Source organism: Perognathus longimembris, chromosome 8, assembly GCF_023159225.1.
Source record: "Perognathus longimembris pacificus isolate PPM17 chromosome 8, ASM2315922v1, whole genome shotgun sequence".
NCBI lineage: Eukaryota > Metazoa > Chordata > Mammalia > Rodentia > Heteromyidae > Perognathus > Perognathus longimembris.
In genome coordinates this window covers 24,076,823-24,096,167 of record NC_063168.1, presented here as the reverse complement: position 1 = coordinate 24,096,167, position 19,345 = coordinate 24,076,823, and the positions used below count along the sequence as shown (strand labels likewise).

At 38.8% G+C, this 19,345-nt stretch overlaps 1 protein-coding gene across 8 annotated transcripts in view; it reads left to right on the top strand.

The window, feature by feature from the left end:
- Positions 1 to 19,345, top strand: part of Aak1 (AP2 associated kinase 1) — a 163,674-nt gene that overhangs the window by 77,987 nt on the left and 66,342 nt on the right. For all 8 annotated transcript variants that reach the window (XM_048352664.1, XM_048352658.1, XM_048352663.1 and 5 more), the window contains exons 2-4: positions 1,230 to 1,348; positions 14,522 to 14,630; positions 16,708 to 16,850. In XM_048352664.1, the coding sequence (XP_048208621.1) occupies positions 1,230 to 1,348; positions 14,522 to 14,630; positions 16,708 to 16,850 (371 nt within the window). The remainder of the gene's footprint in view (positions 1 to 1,229; positions 1,349 to 14,521; positions 14,631 to 16,707; positions 16,851 to 19,345) is intronic.

The following is a 19,345-nucleotide window of genomic DNA, read 5'->3' as shown; positions in this document are numbered from 1 at the left end:
ACTTCACATTTCTTTGAGAGTGAGGAGTTCTTTGAGGTTAGGAGTTCTAAGAATTTGTAGAACTCTAAGCTTTAACAAATTTAGAGTTATTTGAGAATTCCTGTTAGAGTTATATAAATTTCTATTAATGATCTCTGAACTGTCTTTTAGGGTAGATGTTAAGAAGTCTGCCTCATAATTGAGTCCTAATGTCTGCTGTGTAGAATAGCACTGTCCTACCTGTATACCTTGTATCTCTCAGTAGTCCATGAGGTGGGAGGGAAGGAGTTATCAAGGTCTACTTTTAGACTTGAATTGGAAGATGGAATGAGAAGAAAGAGATGAAAAGAAAAGCATTATTAAAATAATTTTCTTAAAGATAATATAAACATTTTCAAACAAAAGGGAGATAATTTTCTAGCCTCTCTGATGAGGGAAAGAGTCAAATTAAGAACAGTCTTTACTGTCAACATATTGTCTAATGTCGACATTACATTTAATGCCCTAGGCGAATTTTCTTTGGCATAGGCCACGTGGCTACTGTGTATGTTCTTGGTACATTGTGTATTGTATATATGTCTACCTGACCTAGGGAAGGGAAAGAAAAACAGGGAGTAAGATATCACAAGAAATGTACACACTGCCCTACTATGTAACTGTACCCTTTTTGCACAACACCTTGTCAAAAAAATTTTGTTTAATTAATAAATAAATTACAAAAAATTAAAAAAGAACAGTCTTGGTTTGATTAGGATCTTTTTGAGCCTTTCTTTTCTTCAGTTAGTGCTTGTTTTCATAGGAAAAATAACACCCAAGATTATGGTAAGGATTAAATAAGAGTATCCTAGGCACTGTGTGCCTGACACACAGTGGGTAGATGTAATTGAGTCTTTTTTCTTCAGTTCATTCATTTGCTCATTTGTAGTTTCTTGGAAGATGATTACTGTTCATCTTTGATCTTGAGGTGTGTGTTGAGTAGCTTTTGCTCCCGGTCCCACAAGTAATACCTCTGAGTTCCAAGAATCTTAAGAATGTCTTATAGGTTAGGCTAAACTGAAGGATGACAGTAGCATCAGTACCATGAACAGAAGACTGCACTACCATAGTTATCTGATGACTTTTCTGAACTTGACTCAAAAGAGCTTGTAACTGTGTTACTCTCCCAGCAGCACCTGCAGCACAATAGTTATCTGATGCCTTTTTTGAACATGACTCAAAAGAGCTTATATCTATTTATGTTTCTCTCACAGGTGGATTCGCTCTCGTGTTTCTAGTGAGGACAAGCAATGGATTAAAATGTGCCTTGAAACGTATGTTTGTCAACAATGAGCATGACCTTCAAGTGTGCAAGAGGGAAATCCAAATCATGGTAAGGCCACCTCTGGACCTGGGGATGCTTGTTTAAGACAGGTGTGCAGACTGTGCTTTCACAAGAAAGTCATAGAGGACAGGTGGTCAGACTGTTCCTTTCCCTGAGATGGCAGAGAGTCCTCAGACTGTTCTGTGGATAGTCATAGAATATAGGACACTGTTCCTGCCTTGATCTTATCAGCTGGAGGTTGAGGAAAAAGAAACATAAAGAGAGAAGTGACCACATTTTAGATCAGAGAAATATTTGAGCACATTGAAAAAAGCCTATTTAACAGCTTATTTTCCAGAGATGAACTGTGGCATTTAATCTGGAATCTTATGGTCAGAGCTTCCTTTTAGCCTCCTGTCATTTATCAGCCTCCAGTCCTATATATATCTACCATCCTGAACCCCTCAGCATTCTGTGAGCATATCCTTGTACAACTTTATATCTTGTATGCTCCCTTCTGTCTAGGATGCTTGTACCCTGTTTAGGCTGAAACCTGGATACTTCCTACTCTATTCTACTTACCAGCCCAGTTCTAAGATCTGAGGATCGCAGTTCAGAGCCAGCCCAGGCAGGAAAGTTGTGACTCTTATCTCCAATTAACCAGCGAAAGTTGGAAGTGAAACTATGGCTTAAGTGATAGAGGGCCAACCTTCTACCAAAACAAACAAACAAAAAAATAACTCAGGGACAGTGCCTGGGCTTTGAGTTCATGCTCAAGGCATGCTCACATGTACATGCGCACATGTGTACACACACACACACACACACACACACACACACACACAATAAATAAATAAATGATTTTTTAAAGTCTGTGAATAAGCAGAATTTATCTGTGGAGATAAAAGAAATAGTTGCCTATAAAAGGACATATTGGAACTTCTGGGGCATGGAACTGTTATTATTTTGGGAAGACAGGGTTATATAATTGTTAGAATTCAAACACATTGAGAACTATTGTTTTGTTGTTTTTTTTTTGCCAGTCCTGGGCCTTGGACTCAGGGCCTGAGCATGACCATCCCTGGCTTCTTCCCGCTCAAGGCTAGCACCCTGCCACCTGAGCCACAGCGCCCCCTCTGGCCGTTTTCCATATATGTGGTGCTGGGGAATCGAGAGCCTCATGTGTAGGAGGCAAGGACTCTTGCCACTAGGCCATATTCCCAGCACAAGAACTGACTGTTTTATCATATTATCAACTATACATCATTTTAGAAACTTTTTTTCAAATCCCCAATTTACATTACATTCTTCAGAAAGTCTTTGCATTAGAAATACAAACTAGAATATATATGATGAAAATAATATGACTTGAAAATAATAAGTGACTTAAAATAAAAGCAAGATTGGCCATGCATTGACAATCCAAGCAGAATGATGATTATATGAAAGTTTGTCATTGTGCATAATAAAAACATTAAATATGTAGTCTGTTACTTCTTCATGTTTCCATAGTACTTTGGTTTATATCAGTTATCTTAAACTGTTGTTTAATGTAGTTCTACCATCAGAAAATGAGTTATTTAAAGTCAGAAACTTTATTCTCCCTTACATTGCTTGACAGGATAAATGGCTTAATCAACTTTGGATGAAATGGATATATGAATAATAGTAATAGCAGATGCATATATGTTCAACTAGAGATGATTCCTATGTGCCCTGGACTTCAATGATTTGGGCAAAGTAGAAACAGATACAAAAACTAAATGGGAGTATATGCCAGGCTTGGTCTTTTCAGTTTTATTTATTTATTTATTTATTTATTTATTTATTTATTTATTTTATTTTTATTTTTATTTATTTATTTTTTGGGGGGGCCAGTCCTGGGGCTTGGACTCTGGGCCTGAGCACTGTCCCTGGCTTCTTTTTGCTCAAGGCTAGCACTCTGCCACTTGAGCCACAGCGCCACTTCTGGCCATTTTCTGTATATGTGGTGCTGGGGAATCGAACCCAGGGCCTCATGTATATGAGGCAGGCACTCTTGCCACTAGGCCATATCCCCAGTCCCAGGCTTGGTCTTTTCTACCCCTTGTACAGTCACCTTTTCAGTGGCTGCTTAGAGAAATCACTTGTACTCTGCTTGGTATACTGAAGAAAATCTGGTACTACTTTGGATCCAGAAAAACAACACTATTTGGAAGGAACTTGAGCCTTGAAGCTCAAGACCATGTGAATCTGTCTTCAGGGCACAGTTGTCTTCCCATTTCCTAGCCCCCTCTGTCCCCTTCTACGCCCAGTGAGTTTTCTGTATGATTCTCATTACTCCTCTTCCTCCTCTCTAGTCCCTGCTTCAAGCTTGTTTACACATTTGCTTCTGTTGGGCTTTCTGTCTAGATGGTCCTCTCATTGTTTTCTTTCTTTTTTTAAAAAATTTTTATTGTCAAACTGATGTACAGGTTACAGTTAACTGTACTGTCAACTGTAACTGAGGTTACAGTTTCATACGTTAGGCATTGGATATATTTCTTGTACTGTTTTGTTACTTCCTCCCTCATTTTCCCCTCCCCCCTATTGTTGTTTTCTTTCTTATTTTTTTAAAATTTATTTTATTTGTCTTGATGCCAGTCCTGAGGCTGAACTCAGGACATCGGCACTGTCTCTAACCTTTTTGTTCAAGACTGCTGCTCTACCACTTGATCCACAGCTCTTATTTCTTTTTTGTTACCAGTCCTGGGCCTTGGACTCAGAGCCTGAGCACTGTCCTGGCTTCTTTTTGCTCAAGACTAGCACTCTACCACTTGAGCCACAGTGCCACTTCTGGTCGTTTTCTGTATATGTGGTGCTGGGGAATTGAACCCAGGGCTTCATGTATGTGAGGCAAGCACTCTTGCCACTAGGCCATATTCCCAGCCCCCACAGCTCTATTTCTGACTGGTTAATTGGTGATTAATTGGAGATAAGAGTTTCATGGACTTTCCTGCCTGGGCTGACTTTGAACTGAAATTCTCAGATCTCAGCCTAATCCTAATAGCTAGGATAACAGGCATGAGTCTCCAGCACCTGCCTTCATTCATTTACTTTTGTGAGAAAAGCAATCTAATTTACTTTTGTTAGAAAAGCAATCTAATTCTTCATTCCACTCATTGAAATATGTTTTGAGATCCTATTTTGTGCTAGGCAGGCATTGTAATGGAGGAACCAAGAAAAGCCAGCTCACAAATTAATGTATCTGATTCCAAGCTAAATTACACGGTTCATGTTCTGGCCTAGTTGTATATTAGCTGTGAGAGATTTGCTTTGCTTTCAATTTATAGTTTTTCAGAGCTTACAAAGCCAAAAAGGTGAATTGAACTTATTATAAAAAACATGAGGGGCTGGGGATATAGCTTAGTGGCAAGAGTGCCTGCCTCGGATACACGAGGCCCTAGGTTCGATTTCCCAGCACCACATATACAGAAAACGGCCAGAAGCGGCGTGCTCAGGCCTGGAGTCCAAGGCCCAGGACTGGCCAAAAAAAAACAAAAAACAAAAAACATGAAGCATGCTTCCAAAATATGCCGTTTGATGGTCTTAGAGGCAACCACTTTAGTTGATTCTTCTAATAGACTTCTGAATAATGTGTGTTAATGTTACTAGTTTTTGCTTTTCCCTCTTTATTCATTATTGCCAATGGGAAGTAAAGAGTTACTTTCCATTCATCTCTTGCATTGCTTCTCCTTAAATACTTGTAATTATTCTTTCCCCCTCTTCCAAAATACTGGCACATTTGGGAACTGTTAGTTATGTTAGTATTAGGTTTATGTTAGCACTAGGTTTTTATATTATCATGTAAGAAAATTATTCCTGTTGAATTTGCTAATGTGTCTCTTCCATGCATCAGTATTCTTACTAGAATTAATATGTATCTTGTTTTATCTCTTTTCATTTGTTTCTGTGTGCTTTTCAATAGTGTAATCCCAAATCTTTCCCAAATTATGTAACTCACTTTGACTATTTAGATGCACCTCGTCTTCCATCTGTCTTATCATCTTGAAGACTTCTTAGTATTATGACTTGATGGGCACTCGCTGATTGTTCTCGAGAACTAAGTCTTACCTAGATACAAAGTTTTAGCTTTTGTTCTTGAAAATTAAAATCAATTGTAGGACATCTCCCTTGTACTATATTCCCATTTCCCTAAAAGCTTTTCTTACCCTGAATGGGTGTTGAACTCTGTCGAATGCCTTTTCTGCTCCAATGGATATGATCATGTGATCTTTCATCTTTAGCCTATTAAAGAAAGGTGATTATTTTGATGTACTTTAAAAAAATTAGCTTCTGTTATTTAGACAGTGAGAGGAGATTTTTATTTACTTTTCAAATATTGATTCATTTCTTCCTCTTCATAATAATTCATTTGATCATAATCTCTATTTTTAATTAATTATTGTCAAAGTGAGAGGGGTTATGGTTTCATATGTAAGGCAGTGAGTGCATTTCAAACTTGTTGCCTCTTCCCTCATTTTCCTCCCACCTTCTCCCCTCCCCAACTCCCTCCACTTCAAGTGGTACAGTTGGTTTTCAGCATATTGTCTTCTAAGTATTGCTGTTGCATTAGTTTGCCTTTTAACCTTTGTATCTCCATTTTGATGTTCCCCTTCCCTTCCCTAGTTCCAATGAATGTATATACAATACCCAGGGTACCAAAATCAGTAACTGTGACATCAGGGGTAAAACCATGGTGAAGAAAGACAAAAGAAAATGGCATATAATTTCATGTTACGTTGAAAATAACAATGATAAACCACTTATTTCTATAAGTTGGAGTTCATTTCTCTTAGCATCATCTTATGTGTTCATGTGTACATAGCTATTGAGCTATTGTGATCTTTTGCTAGGACGATCCTAGACATGTACTAATTATTACCAATGAGAGAAACCATAGAGTCTATGTTTCTTTGAGTCTGGCTCACTTCACTTAGTATGATTTTTCCAAATCTTTCCATTTCATTGCGAATGGAGCAATGCCATTCTTTCTGATAGAAGCATAGAATTCCACTGGGCATATGTACCACATTTTCTAGACCCATTCATCATAATCTTTATTTTTATATCTTGTTAAGTTTCATTTGCTAATATTTTAGTAAAAATCTTTACATTCCTGTTCATTTTTTTCCTCCCCTGATTTTTGTATCAAGGTAATAATGGTTTCATACTGAGAATTGGAGAGTATTTCCTACTCTTCAGTGTCTTGGAACAGATTGTGTAGAATTGGTGATTTGGCATTTGGCAGAATTTTCCCACCATATTGGGCCTGGTGACTTCTTTTTTCCTTAGTTTTGTAATTGTTATAGGGATATTCAGATTATTTCATATTGAATGAGTTGTGATATTTTGTATTTGGGAGGAATTGTTAAATTTATGTTTATAGGATTTTTTATTTTGCTTTCATTTCCTACCAATTTTAATTTACAGTGTGATGAGTTTTTAATGCTCCCTCCCAGCTGCTCTGACTTTTTTCAGATGAAAGTTATCCCCAGGTCTACCTGTCTTAGACATGTAAAAGGAATTGGAAGGAAATTTTTATGCTTTCTAACATTCATCCTTTGTTACCAGTCCTGGGGCTTGAACTCAGAACATTGGCACTGTCTCTAACCTTTTTGTTCAAGACTGGTGCTCTACCACTTGATCCACAGCTCTATTTCTGACATTTCCCAATTGTACCAGTATTTTGGAGGAGGGGGAAAGAATAATTACAAGTATTTAAGGAGAAGTAGTGCAAGGGATGAATGGAAAGAATTTAGGCTGGCTACTTATACAGCTAGATATACTTGTTAGAGATTATAAAAAGTTTTGACCAGTGACTTGATATTAAGTAGGCAGAGACTTTGTTAGTGAAAGGCACCATGGCTTACCACTAGCTTTATGTTATTTTACACTTAATGAATGACTCAACTGCAGACATAGAAGACACTTTTGTCCCTTGTGTAACTTTGTAATTTTATACTTTTTAACATAATGCTTGTGTGCTGGTAATCAAAGAAGCAGAGTCCTCTCTGAACTTACAGTGGAGGAGGGATGGGCATGTTGTATCCTACAAGAATCTTCATTGGTTTCACATTTTATTTTGATAAATGCTGTCACTTACTAGGCACTGATGTGAGTCCATTAATACATGTGGAGTATGTGCTTTGGTAGAAGTTCGATTCTTCTTTCTGATGGACATGGGAAGATGGGGCTTTTGATACTTTTACCTGAAGACAAGAAAAGACTTAAGGGGTTAGAAGAATGATAAGGAAGATAGAAAGCCCACATCTCCTGGTCCAGATGGATTAAATTCTCATTGAGCTTTATAATAATGACATTGTGCAACTCTCAGTGGTGGTTGAAGAACTGCTTAGAACTAGAGAAAGATCAGATAACTCAAGGAAGGAAAATATTTTCATATTCTAAAAGGAGTAGAAAGCAAGTTTGGTACAGTAGGGTGCTCAGGATTTGACAGGGGATAAGAATCTATAGAAAATTATTCTAAATTTTATTTTGATACTATCTTTAATGAGAAAACCATTAATATACATGTATTTACATAATGCACTGTTTAAATTTGCTTAAAAAACTGGAAGAAAGGAGGAAAGGGAGAGGAAAAGGGAGGAGAAAATGAAAAGTGGCTCCCTACATGTGATGGGGATGGGGTTCTAAATAATTGTCTAGTGTTGTATGATATTTGAATGCTAATATGTTACCCACCAAACAAAATAAAATAAGATGTCATGCTGTTTGTTTATTACTTGGAGTAGCCAGGGATCCAAACAACCAGGTTCAATAAAAGTATTAGGCTTGTCATCCACATTATGTTGTTCTTTTGGAAATTTTGGAATAAGGAAAGCAGGGGGTACGGTAAATCCAATATCTCAAATTTTGGCCAGTTTTTGACAAGGATATTCACCAGAGATCTGTAAGGAAGATGGGGAATTTAGGCTGGCTACTTATACAGCTAGATATAATTGTTAGAGATTATAAAGAGTTTTGACCAATGACTTGAAATTAAGCTGGCAGAGACTTTGTAAGTGAAAGGCACCATGGCTTACCACTGGCTTTATGTTATTTTACATTTAATGAATGACTCAACTGCAGACATAGAAGACACTTTTGTCCATTGTGTAAGTAATATGAAGTTAGAAGATACAATAACTGCCTTGGGTGACAAAATGATCCTTGTAGACTGGAGCGATGGACTGATTCTAATGACATGAAATAAGATTATTTTATTTTTAACCACCTTTACTGTATAATTCAGATTAGGCAGAGATTAAAGCAGCATGATTTATGTATTTAAATGATCAGTTAACTCAATATGAAAGTATATTGTGATGTGACTGTCAAAAAAAGAATGTAGTCTTTTAGCTACACTAATAGAATTATAGAAAGTGTAGTACTGATTTATTCTGTATGATTCAGACCAGACCTAAAGTATTTCATTCATTTCTCGGGCCTATTCCTTTTTTTTTTTTTTTTTTTTAATGCAAACGGTACACATAAATGCAGAAGCAGCCAAAATGGTCTTGAAAAAAAGTGGGAAAGTTTAACGTAAAAATGAAAACACAGAGGCTGGGAATATGGCTTAGTGGTAGAGTGCTTGCCTCACATACATGAAGCCCTGGGTTCAATTCCCCATCACCACATATATGGAAAAAGCCAGAAGTGGTGCTTTGGCTCAAGTGGTAGAGTGCTAGCATTGAGCAAAATGAAGCCAGGGACAGTGCTCAGGCCCTGAAGTCAAGCCCCAGGACTGGCCAAAAAAAAAGGAAATGAAATGAAAACACATAGTATTAATAATACTGTTTCACCTGTTTAGGAGGTGAAAAAGTATGCTAGACTTACTGTTTTTGCTTTAGAGAGGAAAAGCAGACAGAAGATTCCTGTTGGATGAAAGGCTAAAAAAATACAATCACTGGTTATTGTGTGAGTGTGTGTGTGTGTGTTTGCTTGTGTGTACCTGCGTGTGCATGTGCACGCGCCACTACTACAACTTGAACTGTCAACTTTTCGACTATGGCTGGTGCTCTGCCACTTGAATCATGCCTTTAGCCTGCTTTTTGGTTGCTTAATTGGAGATAGAGTTTCACAAGCTTTTTACAAAGCTTTTAAAAACGAATCCTAAGAGCTCAGCTTTCTGAACAGTTAGGGTTAACAGTAGTGATCACCAGTGTCTGGCTTAAAGCTTTTCAATTCTGATGAGGTACAATTTATTTACATGCCATATATAAGAACCTACTGTGTAACCAAAGAACATGAAGATTTGCACTTTTTTTTTTTGCCAGTCATGAGGCTTGAACTTAGTTCATGATGTTCCTGAGCTCTTTTGTCCAAGGCTACTGCTCTGCCACTTTGAGCTACAGTGCCACTTCTGGTTTGCTGGTGCTTAATTGGAAATAAGAGTCTCATGGACTTTTCTGCCCTGGCTGGCTTTGAGCTGTGATCCTCAGATCTCAACCTCCTAAGTACTTAGGGTTACAGGTGTGAGCCACTGGCACCCAGCTCAAGATTTGCACATTTTTTGCTGAGGAATATTTAGGTCCTCAGTCTGTTTTGAGTTATTAACTTTTGTACATGTGTGAAGTAAGGACTAAAATTCCTTGTTTTACATGTGGGTATCCACTTTTCACAACACCTCTTTTTTGAAAAGACCATTTGTTGCCCATTGAATCATCTTGACACCTATGTGAAAAATCAGTTGACTACAAAATGAAAGTAAAAGTGCTATTTAAAGATCTGTGCCAGAATATGAATCAATGAACTATTTCCTCATAGATTAAAAACTCAAGAGAAAAATTACCTTAGTGATTTGATTGACTTACATCTTGAAGCAGGTTTTCTACTTCCTGATGGCAGGTTACTAGCCAGCAAATTATGTAGATCACATTCCACTGCTCTAGATCTCTCCTACTTTAATGATCACTTACCAGTATCATAGGTTTACACCTGTTAGAAACTGAGAACCTCCCTTCTTATCACAGGGCTAGGAGATTAGAATCTGCCTTTTTCAAGGTCCCCAGATGTATTAAAATATTAGCAAGGTGGTCTAGAATTGGACTCTGGATGACTTTAAAGATCTACTCCCTAAATACATGATTAACTATTGATTAAGACTTAGGAAAGGAGAGCAAATGGATGTCAGGAAGAGAAAAGTATCTAGGAAGTTCAGTAGGGTCTCCAGTAGAACTCTAGAGCTAGCCCAGATCTCAGTGTTTATTTTACTGAACTTAGTGTTTATTTGCCTGTTAATAATCCCTCTTGAAGGAAATTTAGGGTTGTGGAAAGAAAAGATAGTAAAGCAGTGCTTGGGAATGTGGCTTAGTGGTAGAGTGCTTGCCTAGCATGCATGAAGCTCTGGTTTCTATTCTTCAGTACCACACACACAGAAAAAGTCAGAAGTGGCACTGTGGCTCAAGAGGTAGAGTGCTAGCCTTGAGTAAAAAAGAAGCCAGCGACAGTTCAAGCTCCAGAACCTGCCAAAAAAAAAAAAAATAGTAAAGCAGCAAAAGATTTTTACAAAGGTACTCTGAGGGAGATAAAACTGTTTTCAAATTTTAGAACTGTTTTCCTTCCTTTGGTTTAAGAAACTAAAATTCAACTAATAGGGTCTCTGGAACTATACTGTAATCCTAGAAGTAGCAAAATAGTGCCTGGTCACTAAACTGGAAAACACTGAATATTTGAATGTAGAGTCAAAACAGATAAATGTACATCTTTGAAAATTTACTATCTGCAAATGCAAGCACTACTGACATCAGGAATTGTAGGTATTAGACTGAAATTCCAAGGAAGGGGTTACCTAAGCAAATTATTCACATACAAACAGAAATAAGTTCCTTATATACAATTCTCATTTTTATTATTGTATAAAGTTCTAGTCACAATCTTAAGGACTCTGCCTTTATAATTTAATCATCTCCTTAAAGCTCCATCCTTTTAATACTATTATATTATGGATATGGTAAGTCCCAATGTGAATTTTGGAGAGGATGTACATGTTCAAACCATAGTATGATAGCTCTGTCACAATTCTGCCTTCTTTCAGAGTCTTTATTAATACTGAGAGATTAGGTTAACTCATAAGCAATATTGCTGATTTAAAAAAAAATAGTTAAATGGTCAGGCACCGGTGGTTCACACCTATAATCCTAGCTACTCGGGAGGCTGAGATCTGAGGATCAAGGTTCAAAGCCAGTCTGGGCAGGAAAGTCGGTGAGACACTTATCTCCAGTTAATCACTAGAAAATTGGAAGTGGCACTGTGGCTTAAATATGGTAGAGCACTAGCCTTAAGCTTAAGAGCTCAGGGACAGCACCCAGGCCTAGAGTTCAAGCCTCACGACCCAACAACAACAACAACAAAGTTAAATGTAGAGATGTTAGTTTTTCATTCTTCTTGTGGAAACTAGTTATCAGTTGTTGATGATGGGAGGAAAAGCAGAAGAAGGGACAGGGAAATGTGAGCCTTGAAATGCTTTGTTTTGTAAAACTTGAATTCTAGAGACTTTTTCAGACTCTGTCTCCTTTACCTATAATCTGCTATAAGACTTGTCTCATCAAGCTTCTTTCTTATCCTGTACATTTTAAAGAGGACCCTGTTCTTTATCAAAAGTGAAGGTATGGGGTATGGCCTAGTGGCAAGAGTGCCTGCCTCATATACTTGAGGCCCTGGGTTCGATTCCCCAGCACCACATATACAGAAAATGGCCAGAAGGGGCGCTGTGGCTCAAGTGGCAGAGTGCTAGCCTTAAGCAAAAAGAAGCCAGGGACAGTGCTCAGGCCCTGAGTCCAAGCCCTAGGACTGGCAAAAAAAAAAAAAAAAAAAAAAAAGTGAAGGTATGGATCTGAACTCACTTGATCTCCCTGTCATTATTTTTGTTCCTGTCCCTCTCCCTCCCTTCCCCTATCCTTCTTCCTGCCTCCCTCTTTTTCTCTCTCTCCCTTTCTCCCTCCTTCCCTCCCTCCCTCCCCCTCTCTTGTGCTTCAGTTTAAACTCAGGGTCTTATGGTTGCTAGGTAAGTGCTATGCCTCTTGAACCATACCCCCTATTCATGGATCCCTCTTTTCTTCATCCTTAATTCAATATGTTCACCATTATTGCCTCCTTCTTGCTTGTCAGGAGAATAATTATTCTGAAGTCAGTTCCTTTAATAATACTCTTTTTTGGCCAGTCCTGGGCCTTGGACTCAGGGCCTAAGCACTGTCCCTGGCTTCTTCCCGCTCAAGGCTAGCACTCTGCCACTTGAGCCACAGCGCCACTTCTGGCTGTTTTCTGTATATGTGGTGCTGGGGAATCGAACCTAGGGCCTCGGGTATACCGAGGCAGGCACTCTTGCCACTAGGCTATATCCCCAGCCCCGAGTTCCTTTAATAATACTCTTGATCTCTACTTTTACCAACAAGATTGTTCCATCAATTTAATCTCACCTTCTATATCTGAAGGTTTTCTTCTAGCTTTTATACTCGCCATTGCTCAGTTTCCTTCATCTTGAAAGCTCCTTCTCTCAGTACTGCTTCTTCCTTAAGTACAGATAGTATGAAAGAGCAGTGTATTTTCACTGGTGCTGCTTGCCCAGCTCCCATTCTTTTTTTTTTTTTTTTTTTTGGCCAGTCCTGGGGCTTGGACTCAGGGCCTGAGCACTGTCCCTGGCTTCTTTTTGCTCAAGGCTAACACTCTGCCACTTGAGCCACAGTGCCACTTCTGGCCATTTTCTGTATATGTGGTGCTGGGGAATTGAACCCAGGGTCTCATGAATACGAGGCAGGCACTCTAGCCACTAGGCCATATCCCCAGCCCCCAGCTCCCATTCTTTGTAAGTCCATTCTCACCTCCATTTTATCCCTCCTTTGAAACCATTCTTATATAAGTCTCCAGAGATTTCCATAGTTAGCATTCTACCTTTGTCTTTGTTTTAAGATGTCTTCTATTTATTACTCAGTAGTCATTCTTAACTCACCATCATAGGAAAGGGCTCAAGAGGTTTAAACTTGGGGGCTCAGCATTCAAGTGCATTCATTGATGCTGTTGAGTTTACTCTGTTAATTTCAGATTAAAAGAAATGTCCCTTTTAACAGCTGAATTTCCTGTGAGGGTCATAGTAGCTTCTCTTCTCATGGTCTGCACTGCCAAGTTAGTATGGTGGCTTTCATAGAACCACATAGTTTATATTCCCCTCTTCCTAAGATTTTATGTCAAAAACAATTTATAAAAATATTTTTTAAAAAAAATCTTAACCTTATATTTGAAATAAAAATCATAATTACAAGTTTGCTCACTTGATCTTTTCCCAACTTAGTTCTTAATTGAACTTGGATTTCAACATCATCATTACAGAATCTGCCTTTAAAGTCGTTGAAAAGACAAGGTTCTCAGGAAATATTTATTGGATGAGTGTATTCTATGAGTACTGCTGAGAGATTACATATACTTCTAGCTTTCTTTCTGAAACCTAATAAAATGGAGTTTTGTTTTATGCATCATTTTCAGTTATCTATATCATTTTCTCTTGCTAGTATAAGAATAACTAAGGGCCGAGCATGTGGTTTAGTGGTAGAGCGCTTGCCTAGCATGCATAAAGCCCTAGGTACACGTACTTCCATTTTATTAGGTTTCAGAAGTACTTGGGATGCATCCCAAGTGGCTTGAAAGGGTTAATTATGAGTAAAATTCTTAGGTCTGGATACTATTATAGCCCCTCAAAACTTTGTAGTTGTTCTTTTTATATATTTTCTAAAGGGAGAAAACCAATATGACCTCCTTAAAAGTCACTTTTAAAATTCACTTTTGTTTCTACAACCAGGAAAAGCATCCATTGTTTTATTTTTTTCTTGTATTAGAATTAAGACATTGAAATAGCTCATATCTTTTCTCTTAATTCCTCAGTAGAATTTCTGGAGATGTGAGTTTTTGCTTCTGGTTTGCATGGGGCACTGTGGCACCAAGAAAGAAGGCATTCTGTGTGCATTGATACTTCAGTTTAGGTTCTGGGGTTTGCTATGATTCAGGAGGACAGTGGAACTGCAGCTGGAGATTTGTCCATGAATTTCAGAGAACATTGGAAACCTATTTTGTAGATTTAACTTCTTGATGCTGTTGGTGTTATCTATGTACATTTAAATTACCTTATCTATATACATTTAAATACAATTAAATTTAAATAAAATTGACTGGTTAATTTTGTCCCTTTTGGTGTCTGTAACTGACAACATATTTCCCAATTCTTGTTCACAGAGGGACCTGTCAGGGCACAAGAACATTGTGGGTTACATTGATTCTAGTATCAACAATGTGAGTAGCGGTGATGTATGGGAAGTTCTCATTCTGATGGACTTCTGTAGAGGTATGTATATGAACCATACCCTTCAACTCTCCTTTCTCCAGCACTTTGTCATGGACATAGGGATCACATTATCTAATATGTATTGCACACCACAGTATCTTGTTCTGGTTTTACAGGTAGGAAAACTTTGCAATTAAAAAGATACAGAACTGGGTGCTGCTACCTCATGCCTGTAATCCTAGCTACTCAGGAGGCTGGTATCTGGTATTTTAGTTCAGAGCCAGCCCAGGCAAGAAAGTCTGTGACTTTTACCTCCAGTTAACCACCAGAAAACCAGCAGTGGACCTATGGATCAAAATGGTAGAATATTAGCCTTGAGCAAAAGAGCTTAGGCACAGTACCCAGGCCCTGAGCCCCACAACTGACAAAAAAATAAAAAACAATATAAAGTCTGCTGTCTACTCTTAGGTTTGGGTTTTTTTTTTTTTTTTTTGGCCTGTCCTGGGGCTTGAACTCAGGGCCTCAGCACTATCCCTGAGCTTCTTTTGCTCAAGGCTAGCACTCTACCACTTGAGCCACAGCACCACTTCTGGCCTTTTCTTTTTATGTAGCACTGAGGAATTGAACCTAGGGCTTTATGCATGCTAGGCAAGTACTCTACCACTAAGCCACATGCTCAGCCCTTAGTTATTCTTAAAATAGCAAGGGCGAATGACAGAGATAATTGAAAATGATGCATAAAACAAAACTCCATTTTATTAGGTTTCAGAAGGTTTAGTTGTGTATATAAAAGAGTCTTTATGAGAATGAATGTGTTCTTTGTGGTGCTGTTAAACAAATAATGAAGGCACATAATAAAAGCCTGACTCCAGATGGACGAAAGAAGCAGTATGGCCCCCTCACTCCCTTACTGATGTCTTCTCTTCTCCATTCACACTACCATTTTGTGTACTGACATGAAACAACTTTTTTTTGTCTAATGGAGATAAGTTGAGACCTTGCAATGGAGCTGTAATTCCTAATAGGGCTACATTCATGTGATGCTACTCTTAGCCATGGAGTTAAACTGCTAGAAGCTAGCTTGGATTTTCAAACATTTATCTTGAGACATCCATATTGTAACATGAATATAGCCAGAATTGACTGTATTGCTGACAACCATTGTTTGGTGTTTGACTTTTTGGTCTTAGCAGCTGCCAACAGTGAGCTTAGGTCATGCCTTGCTGTTAGGTACCGTTTTGTAATTACCCTTAGTTTTACTAACATTTTTCTTCCCTTAAAGATACTGTTTGTAAATTATATATTTTTTTCCAAAATATCATTGTGTGTGTATGTGTGTGTGTGTGTGTGTGTGTGTTTCTGACATCCAAATCCAGGACTTTGCGCATACTAGACAGGTTCACTACTTCTGAGCAACACCCCAACTCCTCAAAATGTTATATTAACTAGTAATCTCAGATTTTGTTATATTACTAATTAACCTAATGTTGTAAGATACTAGTAAATTTGAATTTGATAGTTTATTTCTTCCTGATCACTTTTGAGACACTACAATGTTTAGAGACCAAGTGGGAGGAGGAACTGGATGGATACTTTTTAAGGGAGATCATCAGTCTTGTGGTTCTGGAGGTGAAATGTTGGTGTAGCAGATCCACAGCCAAGCAGTAAGAAGTGAAGCCAGAGACTAAGCACTTCCTAAAGTACAGACTATACTGCTGACAGTCTTCTTCCTGCTCACTGGGTCTATTGTGTTATCTCATTCTTACTCAAGGATATAGCAGTTTGAGGCTATGGCCTCATTGAGTATACAATGGGGACAGAATAATCAGACAACTATAGCAGGACCATAGTCTCAGTTCTGTTACTAATCTTGAAGACATAATGAGGGCAGCTCACATCTGCAGTGCTTTTGAAAAATGTAGAAACTGTTTTGATGCATTGGAGGAGACACTGGATTGGAGGAAGGCAAATCTCATGCTGTGCATCCAGATATCTGTGATTTTAGGCTTGGCTCAGCTAGTGATCCACTCTGTTACTTTAATCTTCTTTGCTCCTCCTTTGATAGCCATTAATTGTCATGGTCTAAGGTACAAGTCTGCCTGTTTATAACCTCTCCTGTGCCCTATGCCCTTCTCAGGAGGACAAGTAGTAAATCTGATGAACCAGCGCCTACAAACAGGATTTACAGAGAATGAAGTGCTCCAGATATTCTGTGATACCTGTGAAGCTGTTGCCCGCTTGCATCAATGCAAAACTCCTATTATCCACCGTGACCTGAAGGTAACTGACCACTCAGGTTTGGCTGATCATTCAGGGGATGGAGTGTAGATATTGCGGGGATTAGAAAGAAATACAAGGGATGATCCCTAATTCTAAGCCTACATTGTGCTTAGGAAGAGATAATACAAAGGAAAAAGTACAGTACAGACAATGATTTTGTTACTTAAATATCTGCCAGAAAATGTTTAAATTATCAAATGCCTGAATTCATGTTGTTCTGTTTTTCTTGATATACTTCCAAATTCACTTAGACTTGGTACAGAAAGAAAGGAAATATAGAACTCTGTAGAAGAGAGTGACAAATAACATATGTCAGATAGTGGGATTGGTAGGACATGTGTGGTCAGGGAAGAAAATGAAGAACAAAGAGCAGTGAGTATTCCGTTTCTCCAAGCAGAGAGCAGAGCTAGGGCACTGCCTACAGAAGGGCAAAGTATGTAGAAATTAGGAGTTAGGAAAAGGTAGGCACATGGTCTTTTGCAGACTAGGCTAGGGGGATTAAAGGCCATTATTTTATATTGATTGATACTTTATTTCTAGGCTTTAACAATGAATGAAATCTTTCGTTAATTGCATTAGTTAGCTTCTCATTACTGTAACAAATGCACAAGAGAATCAACTTGGGAAGAAGAAAAGTTTATTTTGGCTCACAGTTTCAGTGCCTCCAGTCTATGGTCAATTGACCCTGTTGCTTTTGGGCCTATTGCACAATAGGCAGCACATCATGGCAGAAGTATGGTGGTAGAATAAAGAGAAAGAGGAAAGGACCAGGGTCCCACAATCCCCTCAAAGGCTTGCCTCCAGTAATTTAAAGACTTCTAGTAGGCCCAACCATTTAAAGGTTCTACTCACCCCACCAGCAGCACCAAACTAGTGACAAACTGACAAACCTTTTACACATGGGCCTTAAATACATGTATTCTTTCTTTTTTTTCTTTGGTCTGAGACCAGGACTTGAACTTGATACCTGATGCTTTTGCTCATTGGCTAGCACTGTACCAACTGAGCCATGCCTCTAACCCCACAAATGTATATTTAAATAGGAAGTAGTACCAACATTTAAGGACTTGACTTACACCTGCTGCCTCCCTTGTAGAAGAGTTGATGAAGGACACAGAAATGAAGAAGTGTGGCTAGCAGGCACTGCATGTATGACCCTTGTGATCCTGGACCTCTCTGTAGCCCCATCCTCCCCTCCCATGTCAAATGGACTTTTAAATCTATTTAATTCTATTTTTTTACCTGTCATAAGTTGTACATATTTATGGGATATAGTGTGATATTTCGTGATACCATGTGAGATTTCATGTTTTCACTCCAATTCTATAGGAACGTGTGTGCGCGCACGCGTGTGCGCTCATGTGGAAATGATACCAACAGAATTACAAGTGCTAGAGGAGATGGACATAGGCAGAGGCAACTTCCTCTGTAGTGCCAAGAGCAAAAGGGCACTTTCATGCCCCTGTCTTATTCTTCCTATTGCCTTTGGTTCCTTTGAGACTCTCTCTTCCTTAGTCCTCTGAAGCAGCAAGTTTCTCCCCACCACACCCTTTCCAAGGTTCCTTGCATTATTTTTCTACTTAGCCTCTTTGAGCTTTAGTTTCTTCTATCTATAAAATAGAGATAATAGGGCGTACTTGGGCAGGATGTATTGTGTCAATCTCAAGGCATATTCTAGCATGGCAAATATCTGGACGGAAGTAGAAATGACCATAGGGGAGCTTTCAGAGTATTCTTATGCTTTTTGTTTATTTTCCATGGTTCTAGGGTTTGAACTCAGCCTCACATTTGCTAGGTAAATGCTTTACTATTTGATCTACACTACTAGCCCTGTTTTGTTGTAGACAGGGCCTCATGCCTGGGCTCAGCCACAGACCATGATCCCTCTACCTCTGCTTCCTGCCTAACTAGGGCCACAGGTATGTACCACTGTGGGCAACCCAGCTTGTTTTTGAGATAGGATTTTGCTAACTCCACCCCCCCCCCCATGGCCTTATGCTGTGATGCTTCTACCTCTCCCTCCTGTGTACTGTGATTATAGATAGGCATGTACCACCAGGCCTGACCACTATTTCTATGCTTAAACGACATCTGTCTTTATTTTAACTTTTTAAGCAGTTGTTGGATTAAATGAAGTCTAAATGATGGTCATTTCCTTCTTGCCAAAGATACATACCCTGTTTGTGTTTTCTTACAGAATAGTAACGCCTTGTGGTGTGGCAGCAGTGTGGCTGGGAGGCGTGGATCAGCACCATTTGGGATGGGAACCTGAGTGCAGAGCTCAGAGCATTATGTGGGGCTGCAGAGAAAGTTAGTGGAGGGTGGAGGCAGCAAGGCTTCAGACTCTTCCTTTCCTTAGCCTTTGGCAAGGTGTTTCTCTGGAATCAGAGGTCAGGACACTGACTTGAGCTAAGAGCTACACTCTCCATTCTCCATGTTTTGGAGGAGTTTGCACAGTGCAGGCCCACAGTACTGGGCTCTGCAGCTGTGTTTTT